At 46.4% G+C, this 13824-nt stretch overlaps 1 protein-coding gene across 2 annotated transcripts in view; it reads right to left on the bottom strand.

Moving 5' to 3' along the window:
- MYH10 (myosin heavy chain 10) overlaps positions 1–13824 on the bottom strand; it is a 141450-nt gene that overhangs the window by 39164 nt on the left and 88462 nt on the right. Inside the window, exons 14-16 of one of the 2 annotated variants that reach the window (XM_054575679.1) lie at positions 11863–12036; positions 11502–11616; positions 7216–7278 (exon numbers count right to left, since the gene is read on the bottom strand). In XM_054575679.1, coding sequence (XP_054431654.1) covers positions 7216–7278; positions 11502–11616; positions 11863–12036 — 352 coding nt within the window. The remainder of the gene's footprint in view (positions 1–7215; positions 7279–11501; positions 11617–11862; positions 12037–13824) is intronic. The other variant, XM_054575680.1, reaches the window with a different exon arrangement.

The raw sequence follows: 13824 nt of genomic DNA, 5'->3' as shown, positions 1-13824 counted from the left end.
CGCGGGCGGTCAGCTGCGCACAGCCCACTGCCCCGCGTTCATTTCACCCGACCCTGGTACCTTTACCTGCTGACCACCCCAGCAGGATTCTGAAAACTCTCCCCTAGCTTCTCTTATGAACTTCATCTTCTCTCCTTGACCTCCATCTACCTCTCTAGCTACTCAGTCTCCTTGATGACTTCCCTTCTGCTTTTCCTGTTCATCACTGGCACTCCCTAGGGGCCCAAACTCAACTCACCTGAAGTCCTTTCTAGACTAAGACAAGGTGCAAGGACAGGCATACATTATTTGACCTGCTTTTCTCAAGCCATAGCCTCATCCTGGGTGATTGTATTTGTGACTTTAATTAGCTACACCTGACTCCCCAGCACCAACTACCAAATATCTATATTCTGCTCTCCGCCCGGAAGTCACAAAGGTACCTCCGTCTTCCGCAAATTCTCGGTACATGCCTATCACACCTGTTTTTACAACACTGCATTTCTTGCTCTCAGCATGATGTCTAGCATATAACAGGCCTGATATACACCTGTTAGTGAATAAATGAATAAAATACATTTACAATTACAAAGCGAGAAATGCATTGAAAGAAAAGAACAAGACGCTGTGAGAGAGATGGGTGGTTAGAGCTCTCTCTGGAGAAACCACATGTAATGCTCGACGGGAAAGAACTGAGCCAGTTGAGAGTGGGAACAGCATGTGTGAAGGACCAGGGGCAGGAAGAAGTGAGAGCAGCTGGTGCCAGCGAAGCACTAGGAGGAGGGACGCCCCCCGGCTCCTGTACACAGAATGGACGGGGGCAGAGGTCGGGGCCACCACGGAGTTGACCGCTGCCGTAGCCCGGGGTCTAAGAAAGATGTGAGTAGCTTCAACTACTGAGATTACAGGGGAGATGGACAGAGGATAATTCAAGACACATTTTGGTAGGAGACTTGACCTGCTTTAATGATTAACTTGACAGGAAAACAAGGGAGAGGGCCATGGCAAGAATAACTCCTAGGATTTGGCACAAGCGACTCAGTGGCTTGTGGTGCCCGCCATTGGGAAGGTGGGGAGAAGTGGGTTCTGAGGGTAGGAAGCTAGGATCCAAAGCCCATGGAAGTCTGGGGTGCCCCGGAGACATTAAGGTGGAGATGAGGTGCCGAGTGGACATTCCAGCCTGCTGCGAAGAAGAGAGGTCCGAACTAGAAAGGTAAATTTGGGAGTTGTTGACTTACAATGTTTAAAGTTGTAAGAGTTGGCGAACCATCAAGAGAGCGAATGAGAAGGCACGAGAGCCTGACAGCAAGCCCCAAGGAGCTGGGGAGAGGAGGAAGAGCTAGCCGAGGAGACGGAGTAGTAGGAGGGGCAGAAGGTCAACACCGTGCATCAGAGCACAGTCTCCACCCCGCCTCCGTCCTGCCCCTCCTCTCCTATTTCCTGTGCAGATGTGGCCGCCTTTGCTCAACCCAGAAACCAGGAGTCAGACTCGATTCCTCACATCCAGCTGCTCACCAACAAGGGTGGAGCCAGACTCCTGAGTGTCATCCATCTACCCCCTGCTCTCGCTGCCCTAGCCTGGGCTCTAACTTCTCCCCTGGGCTCTGCAACAGCCTCCTAACCGGTCCCTGCGCGGCCTCACGCTCCCCGTTCTCCCTCTCCCCCGCCGCCACAATGCTCTCTGCATTCATGCCTCTGACTCAGTGTAAGGAGAACAAGTAGTTCTAAAAGACAACACTGAACGCACTATTTATTCCTATACTTAAGTCCCTCCTTTTCTCCTACAGCTTACAGGACATGGTCCAAACACCTGAGCCCAGCGATGAAGAACTCAGCTCAGCGAGTCAGAAACACCCACCACTCACGAGCTGTGTGCTCTGGAGTCACGTTACCCGACTGCTCCCAGCCTCAGCGTCTTCCTCTGTGAAGTGGAGCTACTGTGGCCCACCTTGTAACAGGGGGCGGGGCGGGGGGCTGCAAGGCACTCCGGTGCTCCATCAAGGCGTTGCCCTCGCCATTTCCCCACACATGCCACAGCAAGGCCCTGAGGCCGCCATCCTTTCCCTTCTGCCAGGAATGCAGGCCCCTCCTTCCGGCCATTCTGGCAAACGCTCGGTGCCTTTAAAATCTCCATTCTTTACCCAACTACCTCTTCTTAGGCTTCCGTTTCCACTGCCTCCGGACTAAACAGGTGACTCCCCCCTGCAGATCCCTGGGACCACTTCACTCTATTCTGTGTCTTCTCGCTGTACTGAGGTTCCCTGGGGACGTTTGTCCAGCGTCTAATACAGGGCCCGGGAGCCCCTCCCTGGTGTCTCCACACCCCCCTGACCCGGTACCGGCTCAGACCACTTTTCCTGCCTCCCCCGACCACCCAATGTCCGCCTGAACATGGGGCCTGGCACGTGGCAGCTACGTAATCGAGCTATTTAGTATCTGTTGAATGAACATAAAATTACCCCCAAAACAGAAAAGAAGGCACCGTGCTTACTGCGTGGGGACTCCGCACGCTGGTCTGCAGTTCCCTGGCCTGCTCTCCCCACAACAGGACAGCGGTCTGACAAAGCAGGCCCCAGCAGCAACTGCTTTTTACATTAATAGCCAGAAAATAGAATCACAATGCACCTGATTTTCAAATTTATTTTTAATAAAGGTAATCCAAAGCTCAACATGCAGCATGCTTTGGACATTTTTTTTTTTAATTCAAAAATTTAAACTCGGGGTTAGCTTCCACCAAGGGGCCTAAGTATCTTGTGGGTAAAAGAGAGATACTTTGGGAACTACATTAACTGACTTGGGTCACACCAGAAATATGTGATTTTACTTTAAAAAAACAAATCAAGACTATAACTCTATTTTACAAAAACATTTTCTTGTTAAAAATGGTCCAAGCAGGAATCAGAGAAAGGCAGGACATGCAAAGGCGAGATTCTAGCGGCTCCTTGTAAGGAGCAGCACAGCTCCCCCTCCGACCCAGTGCAGCTACTAAAACCTCCGAGCGTCTTCGAGCCCGCGGTTTCCGGGCCGAGAGCAGCTCTGTTTGTCCTCCCCCTGCAAACTCTTCCATCCGAGGGTCCAGGACAGCCTGGTTATGGCTGCGGCTGGGCCCTGTAATTCTTTACTTGGTTGCCCAGTAGCCTGAAAAGATTTCCAAGTATTTTACACAAACAATTTATTAATCTATAAAAACTTACTTGGACAGTGAGAAATTAGATGAGTTCCACAGACCTGCAATCTGTGATGGCATATTAGTTTAAGAAGAAAAATGCAATTTCTAATCATCTATCTCATAAAACTGTCATTATTAACAGTTTTTTTTTCTAATAAAGAATGACACCATCTAGTGCCAAATGCTCACTGGCCCATGGTCTCAGGAGACAAGAGGTGCCTGAGATTTCCATGTTCTCCAAACTGGAACATGGACCAAAACACTAGTGCCTCTGAGTTTTAAAGTGTTTAAGCCAGCTCTAAAAAACTCACTGCAGTTAATAGAGCTGAAAACCACAAAAGGGGAGAAAAACTTAAACTTATTTTAATTAATAGCCAGATGATGATAAATAAAAACCCCATCAGATGTTCCTTCCAAAGGCCTCTGGCACCTGGCTCTGCTCTGGGCACACAGCATGTTCTCAGTACTCATTTAAACAAATGAAGACAATCCTACTCTCACATACACTAAAATGTAACTAACAGTTAAAAAACAAATTTGAAACAAATATTTAACTGCTATCAATTCCCAGAAACAATCTTAACATCAAATAGAGTATCTCCACAATGTCCCTGCTGCACAGTAATACCAAATTTACAATGGCTGTTAATTGTTCTACAATATTTGGAAACTTTTAGAAAAACTGCAGGAAGTCCAGGGGTTGACAGTAAATTCCTGCTCCCAAGCACTAGTGTAAGTTGAACTTGAATTTGTCTCCTTCAGCTCCCTCATCTGTGCTTTCCCATCCCCTGCAGCGGCCAGAGCTGCCAGGCAAACAGGAAGCCCCATTCACCCGCCTCTGCGTGTGCTCGCTCCCCTTGGCAGGTCCCGTGTACTGAATTCTTGCCGGCACTGGGCAGCGCGGCGTGACTGCTGAGCAGCTCGGCCTGGGGCCCTATGAATAACAGTGGACTTGCATGAAATAATAGCCAAGGAAATAGACATTACTTGATTTTGTTTTTCAGTAACAACAGCAACAAGGGTGCACCGGCAACTGCAACAGCTGCGGAGCAGCCGCACAAGGGCAATGCCAGACGTCATGTATCTGAGCACCTCCCGTGTGCCAGGTGCAGGCTCACATTGCCTCAGAAGAACCCTGAGAACTAAGTGTCACTGTCCCCACTTGACCTCAGGAACTCAAGCTGCAGTACCCGAAAGCTGCTTCTCCGGGAGCTCCCAACTCCTATTAAGACTCAAAACAGGGAGGAACAGAGGATACTGCAACAGCAACGAAAAGGCCTTCATCCACTGAAGATGACAGCTGAACTCATAAGCACGTAGACTGTGTCAGACCTAAACCACACATCCTAAAATGGCACTAAAAATAGATTCATGACCAACTGATACAATAATCTACAAGATTAAATGATTACCATTTTATCAGTTATGCTACTTCAACCTAAGTAGAACTTCCTTGAAGGATGTACAAGGACAAAAAAAAAAAAAAAGACTCATTCAAAGTTTCGGAATTTCGTTGTCTGAAGCATGGCTAAGGTAAAGTCTTCCCTGAATAACAACGAGGAGGTGGCGAAGAGCTCAGCGGGCGCTAGAAGACGAAGACGCAGGAGAGCCTGCGGCAGCCAGCCCCACCCCCAGCAGCGCCAGCCTCTCCTCGGGTGACGCTCAGTTTCAACTGAACGGCTGTGACCGCATTTCAGGCAGGGCTTCCATGAAAGGCTGAAAGGGGGCGAGGGGCCTCAGTAGCAACAGTTACTACAAGTACTTCTCACATTTTCCCTGGTTGTATCTTTCAGATGTCAGTGGCCACCAGCATTCGTGCCGGCTCAGGGAACCTGAGCGGGCGCTTCTCCATGAGAGGCTGCGGGCACACACTCACGTCAGAGCAGACTGGCCACAGCTCTTCCTCCCCCACAGTCTGGATCAGACCCTGTGAATCTAAACACCGCCTGTAACTTTGAGGTTACGACCCCCCTTCACTGCTTCATTGTGCCTGAATCTTCCATTACTAGTTATCTGAGATGTCTAGACTTATATTTGGAAGAAAACAGTCCTTTGGTTTGTGACACAAACTTGTATGACCTCCATATTTTGCTTCCAGGAATTCAGTTCTTTTGATGCTTTTGGAAACCTCTCTTTATCCCAGTCTCTTGTCTTGATCCTCAAAAGCCTTCATGTTCTTCATAATGCTATCTCCCTACCACTGTCTTCTGAGACAGCACTGAAAATGTGAAGGCCGCACTTTCATGTCAAAGCTCCCACCCTGGGTTTGAACCCACGAGCACACACTGAGGAGGAAGATGTCTGCTGTAGAAACATCTCACACTCGAGAGACTGCACTGAGCCACAGGGGGACGGAAGGCCCTCGAAGGGGAAGAGCGGCCGAGACCCGTGATGCTTAGCTCCACTGAGGAACCCAACCAAAGGACAGCTCACCGAGAGAGAGCACTGGCCGCGTTTTCAGTGACAAGGTGAAACTATGGTGAGGTCCTTGCCAGAATGACGCCGTCTAAGAGTGGCCCCGTCCTTGATCCTGATGGCACAGAAAACACCTGGTCCACACACTCTAGAGGTCATGACCTACACGAAAGAGCATCTACACCGTAGGAGAGGGAAGGGCCACAGTGGGCATGTAAGGCAAAGCCGCTGCATCAACTCTCTCACTCGGTGACTTCTGTATGGTGCCTACTTCGTGCCAGGTGCTGAGGAAATGACGGTGAGCAAACACAGCGCTGCCCCGGCTCTCAAAGAGCTCACAGCCTGGAATCGCCTTGGAAAATGAGAAATCCAAAAGAGGTAAAGGGAATTAGTTTAAAGAGGGCACCCTGCTTTGGGAGAAAGTCCAACAGATGAAGCACTAGCCTTTTAACAAAGCACAAGTCACAGGCAGACCATAAGCTTAAAACCAACTCCTAGCTCTCTCCCTCTCCTGACTAACTCAGCTTTGCCAGCGCTCCCCAAGGCCCGAGGGGGCTGAGTGTGAAGACGTCTTCCTCTGGGGTTCCCCTGTGCAATAGTCATTCCAGCTCACAGCATGCTCTCTGGCACACTCTCTCTCCCCACTCCACACCCCGATGCTTGCAATCTACTTTCATAGTATGTGAATGAGAATTGATGGCAGGAATCTTGACTTGGATGAAAATGGACACATTCCTCCAACATATTTTTTTAAAAACTTTTTTTGAGTTCGATATAGATCTCAGCATTACGATGGTCCAAAAATTGTAAAGGGAAATTTACTAAGAATTGGACTGTATTTTTGAATTTCCCTACATGGTAAGGTCACTAAATAACAGGAAGGCTGAGTGAGACTCATTTTACATTGGGTTTTTTGGGGGGACCACTAGCCATGGTTAGTCTGCATTTATAACAGGGCTGAGGACTCAGACCACAAGGCCCACATATGTGGAGCTCAATTTCACATTCGATGTACAAATTCTACCACCAGTCCGCTCTATCTCGGGCTCGCCTTACAAATATCAAGCCCTGTAGAATTTCATTATCTCCAGTTCAAAAGAAAAAGCCAAGTAGCTAGATATGCACATAAACCCCAAACAAAAGGTACAATGATGAGACCAACACATGGGAGATAAGTGTGCACTTATTTGTTCACAAAATGTTAATGACTTAAACAAAAAACTCCTTTTTGGAATTTCCTAGAGTTTAAAATTTAAAGGTAACTCAAAGACAAAGACAATATTATTTAGTAGGTCAGTTCCTAACAATTCCCTCAGAGGACTGTGTATCAAAATGGCACTACTGGAAAAGGTAGTGACATACCTTTTAATATGCAGTGCTGTAAGGCTATGCGTAAAATAAGAAGCAATGTGTAGGCGGTAGCAATCGGATTGTTTATGCACTCAAACAGTTGCCTTGAAGTAGAATAAAACTGAGCGTGAAATGAAAGGTTCATGCAGGTCTATGAGCAAAACGAAAACAGAAACCCAGAAACCAGCCCCACCCCCAGTCTACCCTGCCCTCCCAGGCCCCCCTGCCGGCCCCCCTGCAAGTTCTTCCTGTGGGCTTGAAAGCCTTCTGCTTTGGAAGACCTACAGGCTTCATACATTCACCTGGTGGCTCATGAAGACCAGAAACACTGTCATAGAAAGAAGCTCTCTGAATATTCTGAATCTCTAAAGCAGAGAAACAGCAAAAACAGGAGGACAGAAGAGCAAATACACAAACACTTCAGTTAGTGTGAAAGACATTCGACATCACAAGTAAACTTTGAAATCAGGCTACAAAAGTAGCCAAGCCAGGGAAGATCCCATGCAAACATTATTATTTAGAAAATTTGCACATTTGGACAAAGTTTTTTAACTTACTCTGAATCAAAAACGCGTATTTCCAACTCCAGGTGTGAGCATTTTATCACAACAATGTTAAATGATTACCCCAATGTAAGTGCAGGATGAAATTTTAAGTGTTACAAGGTACGACTTGAGTTGTCCTTCATAAAATGATCTTGCAATTAGCAAATTAGAACAAGGCTGCAGTAAATTAGAGCACTCTGGTAAATATATATATTAGTAGACTTTACTGTCAAAATTTATACTGCTGTGTAATTTTACTTCCAATACAGATTTTGGAAATATAATTTACTTCAAATACAAATTACTGACAGATAGGTAACTACCATTAAGGAAAACAAAATTCAAGTTCTGTTGTAGCAAAATGTTAAATAACTTTAAATCATAAGGAGGATGATACTTGATCATACCATTCCTCCTATAAACGTCTAAAGAGGCACATTTACATTAAAAAATGCAACCTTTAGGTTTTTTTCTGTATATAAGCTCCAGGAAGTGGCAAGAAGTCCTGTGGAGCAGAGAGATCCCAAAACATCTTTTAGTAAAAAGCACGGCACTATGAATCTCTAGGGCAGGGCTGCCACCAAACAATTTTATTTCTTCTGGTTTGGCCTTGAGAAAACTCTGTAAAACCCTAACACGAAGTTATTTCATCACATAATGTTTTATATTCAAGGTGTGGCACCTTCACAGGCCACTACACTCCTACAACATATACACTTATAGTCCACTTGTTATTTTCTGCTTTTGCATTTATGTGGTTATAAAAGTAGAAAAAGCTACCCTTACCCCAAGTGACCTCCACATGCAGGGTGAGCGGCGATGGTTCTCTACCTTAGCACCCCCCTCAAGCTTGTGTATGAAACACATGGTCCTCGGAACTGGACACACACACTCCTGCTGCTCCGCCTGCCCCTCCCCCAGCAGGGAGTGACCTCTGAGATCCTGTCACTCAGATAACGCCGAATCGCTGTCCACCTAAGCTGATGAGCAACAGGAATTCCTACAAACAGTAGTATTATCAGGGGAGCAGACGTGAGAGAATATTCCAGAGCAGACACTAGCACAGCCAAATCTAACTGGGGGTAGGTAAGATTTCTATCAGCCTATTTTGACAAAAGTGGCCGCACATGCTGCCACGCACCTAGCTGCAAAAAGGCAAGGGTGACAACAGGGTGGTGAAGTCTGGGGTCCGAGCTGTGGAGTAGCACAGACGGACAGGGCTCAGGCCAGGACTGAAGGAACTCAGTGAGGCTGCGAAGTGTTTCCACTCACTGTTTCTAGAACCAAAGCAGCAGCTTCTCCACAGCTATGGAGAGCACAAAAAGGCGGGGGAGTACTCTCCAGACCCAGTCCTGCCCGTGCACACAGCGCCTGCGACAGGGCGCCGACCCTGCCTCCGGAGATCCGTGCTGGCCACACCTCACTTTCTTGAAAGCCCTGCCCCAGTGCTGCCAATGGCTCTCCCACACCTGGGGACGTCGGGACCTGGAGTCACGGGAGAGCAGGAGGAGGACGGCACAGGAGCTGGGAGCCAAGAGAGAGGCTCGCTTAGCTCCGTGACTGCATCTGTTTGCGTCCGGAGTTCCCAACTATCGATGGATTACAAGCTCTTAGAAAGGGCAGGGCCATGTCTTTCTTCCTTCCCAGGTACAACACAGCTCACAGATTGTAAGCAGGGTGCACACGGTTATACACGCAGCATATGAGAATGGCTCAGGTGCTCCACAGGTGTTTCCACATATCATTTTGGGTTAAGAAATGTAAAAATAAGAGTCATAATGGTTCACAATATCAGAACCAGTATGTAAACTCAGGACCTAATTTCTTCTATTACTATCTTTAATTTCCCAAATACCTGCTGCATCTTTTCTCCTTCAAAGTGAAGAGAAAAACCAATTTTTGAGGCTTCATGAGTGAAAATGCCGGTGCCCTCTGTTCCTCTTTCCCTGTTCATTCCTTCCATGCTCACCTTGAGGTTCTTTCACACCAACCCAGCCAGCCAAACACCGCCGGTTTCACTTCTTCAAGTTCACACTGTTGCACCGACTCTGGCTCACAAACTAACTGAAGTTTCTATTCCATAAAGTCAAGTCCATTGAGACTGGCAATCAAGCTTCTCCACGGCCTGGCCTCAACCTGTCACCGGCCTCCTTTCCTGCGCGCACACCGTTGCCCAGCCCTGCTCTGACGCCCGAAGGGAACCCGTACCCTGGGCTGTGGGCTCCCAGCCCCGCACTGGAATCGCTCACCCCTTTCTTCTGCCAACGCCAGCGTCACTCCCAAAAATGCTCCCACCCCTAGAGGAGCCAGCTCATGTGAACCTGCTCAGTGTTCAATGTTTAAGGCATGATCAGGACATGAACACTCATAAATTAGTGCTGAAAAACTGCGCTAAGTATTCAGAAAATGTCAGTTTCCCTTATTTATTTAACAAATTATTGTCATCCTTGGTACTCACACCTGTCTACACGTCCCGCTCCCCTTCCTGTGAGCTGAGACCTCAGAGGAGCACCAGGAGGAGGGGAACCATGGGGGCTCTACCCCACATCGTGCCCAATCCAGTCATAACACGACTAACCCCTAAAAAGTGCAAGTATCCGTGACTGGCAGCATTATTCCTTTCTCTTCTTTTCGTGACACTTCCCACGCGCACTTCCATCTCACCAGCGCTGTTTTTTCTAGCACTGTGGGCACCCTATGACAAATGACAGTTGGAGCTCAGGGTCATTTTTCTGCTCTAGTTCCAGTCTCTCACATTCCATTCTAACACTTCATAGCGACAGGGCCAGGAGTCCCTCAACTATGAAGGCACTGCAAGTGCCACATGCGGTTGCTGCTTCTCTCCTTCTCAGGCAGCGCCCCTGACCGACCGGGTCATTACAAATACAATGACTGACGCTCAGCATCGTTCAAAGACTTTCATCCAAAGGTATAAAGATAGAAAGCTTCCGTTTCACTTGTGGGAAACCTAACGTGTGTCCCAAGTCCCTCCTTTTACAGTCTCCTCCCAGGACACATACACTCACATGTGCAGTGCCCCCCACCCTGCGGTCTCCTCACATGGACTTGGGCGGATGTACAAGATTGTTCTTGACTGGATATCTTTGATATGGTTATCTTTCCTTCTACTTAATTTCTCTGTGTTCATTCTTCTCTTTTTATCTCTTTCCTTCTGGCCCAGTTGCCCAAACCCTTCCTTTCTGTTTTCTGTATTTTTTTCTCTCTCCCTCTGAGAAGACAGCTAGGTTATAAGCTCTGGGCTTGCTACAGAAACCATAGAAGTGAGCCAGGGAGCCAGGGAGCCAGGTTACTGAACAGGCCCAGCTGCGGGGTCAAGGCCTTGCAAGGGGCAGATCTGGGGCTAAGGTCCTGCATAGCCCGAGGCCAAGCAAAGAGGTGGGATACAATCAGGAGGAAATGTAGTAGTGAGAGCTCAGCTCAGAAAGGGACTGGATCCCACTAGGCATACATACACACACACAGAGATGTTCTGTTTCTCTGGTACAAGTAAAGCTTTCTAGTCTCTGACCAAAACAAAATTGCCAAAATCTTCACCAGAGGTTCGTGTAAACAAAGAACTAGAAACTGATCTATATGCAGGGTATCTTGAGTACACTCGTGTGTGTGTGTGTGTGTGTGTGTGTGTGTGTGTGTGTAAGGCTGGCAGTGGCTAAGGGCACAGCTCAGCTGACCTGTGTGCCACAGGGGAAGTGCACAGGGCTTCTCAGGCTTTGTGTCTCAGTACCCTTGGGTTATAACCTCACTGGGACCAGGGTGGCCTGAGGCATATGTGCAGTCTTTATGTATCTGAGCCTAGAATGTTTCTACACTCCCAGAGCATCTGACCAAGAAGGCAGATGCCTTGTGACCCACGTATTCTTAAAGTGGGTTAATTCCGATACAATGGCAGCCCTGCTCTAGGGAAGTAGTTTTAAAGTAAAATATTGATATATAGGCACATATATATGTAAGAGAACCACATATAGTCCTTAATTGTAAACGATTCTGGACAAGCTTAATCACAAACATAAGCACATTCTTACCGTCCTTCCAGAGCTCTGCAACAAATCTGTCCGATGACTGGTGCAGGAGCGTGGCCACGTTGTCGTTCAGAGGGTCCATGTTCTTCATCAGCCACTCATCGGCTTTGTAGTCCACCTGGCCCGTACCAGAGCCAGTCGTGGGGAGATGGATAAAGCAAACGAACAAAAAACCAAGAAACATTTAAAGCCTTCCCCACACATGTTTGCAGGGCAATCTAAAAAATGGGTTGTCTCAAAAGCAATGCATTTGTAATATATATGATTTTTAAGGATTTATAAATGTTTAGTAGCACATATAAACTTTATCAAATGTAGCAGAACTGCAAACTCAGTACTTTTAATCAAGTTATTTCACTCTTACCTTCCCTGCATAATGTATGATGCAGAAGTCAGCTTTGTCTTTCAGCTGCCGAGGTTTCTGAAACTTGGAGTGGGAACCTTGCTCTTGAACCAGTTTTTCAACGAAGGTTTTGTCAGTGGCTTTAGGAAACCAGCATTCTTCATCCAAAAGGGCAAGTACGCCGGGAGGGTTAGCCTGATAATGAGAGGCAACAAGAGCTGACAAGGTTTGCATGTCACTTTAAATACCCGTTAGGTCTGTCAGTTTAACTTAGAAAAACAGAGTTTTACGAAGATCTATGAAAAATGAATTGCTAGGATAGACAGTAATGTCCAAACCATGTCTACAGCCCAAACGCAGAGGTTGGAAACTGCTAAAGGTGCTGGCAGATGGGCAACTTATCCATAAAGGTATACGTGTACATTGTAGGTAAATTAATTCCAAGTAGATGGTCTCCAAAACACAGCAAATAAAAGACACCAAAAAGGACCTAGGATGTGAAGAGATGAAACTGAAATTTCTACTCAATGACTGGATGGATAAATTATTCAAAAACCTCCACTAGGTGGAATGCTTCACGTACTTCATATCCTAATCAACTGAAGTTTCTGGTTAAGTAACGATTAAATAAAATGTACTGCTTCACACTTGGTGAAATATTTTAAATTATTAATAAGTAGAGTATATCGAAGGTGATGAAATGATCTATCAATTACTTTATATATTCGTTTTAACAAACATTTGAGGGACTTTTATTTCACGGAACTAGCTCCCTCCAAGAGACCCAGAGACAGGAAGCAGATGGGTGTGGCCAGGGGCTGCAGGGAGGGTCTGCGAACAGGGACAAAGTTTCTTTCCGGGACGATGGAAATGTGCGATCACACAGTGGTAATGGCTGCACAACTCTGAATATACTAAAAACCACTGAATTATACACTTTAAAAGAGTGAATTCTAGGGTATGTGCCTAGAGCCTGCCATACTCTGAGAGCTCAAATCAATGCAATGACTTCTTTTTTGGAGGAAGGTGGGATACACTTGCAAGCTAAATAGAATACTTCAATAGTGGTTTATTTTGTAGTGTTTCTGGATCATTATTCATTGCCATACTGCAAATACTGCAAACAAAAAAAAAAAGAAAGAAAGAAAATTTGTGATATAAGACATATCTAGGGCATATCAGTTTTTTTAAAAATAAATCTCTAGGATCAGCTTTCTTCAACTCACAAAGCCTTTATATTTACTCGTGAAGAGAAGGCTCTGTACAAATACTGTATTAAATAGTAACAAGAGGTTACAGCTAAATATAAATGGAATAATGTAGTAATGCGGTCAGAGGAAGGTGGAGGTGGAACCAAACGCAGCAGGCGGGAGCTGAGAGAACCGCTCTGCACTGAGCCCCGGCACCGAGGCCCTCGCTCCACGGCTGTCTCATTCATGGCTCCCCTCCCAAAAGAAACCGCAGGCCTTCAGAGCAGTGAGAAGAAGACTATAATCAAAGGCAACAGGATTAGGAAACCCTAGAAAAACAAAGGTTCAGAGTGAGAGATAACTTGACATGTCCCATTCATCTGACAACTTTGAGAAATGAAGTACCATATTAAGATAAGTGAAATGTCCATTTTTTACCACAATTTTTACATTTTCAATTCCCTTTTAATAAAAATACTTCTAACTTCTGAAATAGGATCCCAAATATAATTCAGTCTTCTCTAAATGACTCAGTGACAGCATAATTATGAATATCAATTATTGCGTCTCGTTTTTATTTTTCCTGCTTCATCCTTCAATGTCAAGTTCACTGGTAACACTTCTTTTAACTGGGGGTTTCTAAAAAAGCTGTAAGTATGAGAAACTATTTTCTGTCTGGGGGCAGAGGTGCTTTCGTAAGCAGCTTTCTGAGCTTAGAGGCTCCCCCACTGCCACCCCTCCCCACGCTGGGCAGGGGCTGGGTTTGGGGAGAAGAGGTTAAGATGGGAAAATA

This window comes from Pteronotus mesoamericanus, unplaced genomic scaffold, assembly GCF_021234165.1.
Source record: "Pteronotus mesoamericanus isolate MK-2021 breed Mesoamerican mustached bat unplaced genomic scaffold, CSHL_Meso_final contig_317, whole genome shotgun sequence".
NCBI lineage: Eukaryota > Metazoa > Chordata > Mammalia > Chiroptera > Mormoopidae > Pteronotus > Pteronotus mesoamericanus.
This window is presented reverse-complemented; position numbering and strand designations above follow the sequence as displayed.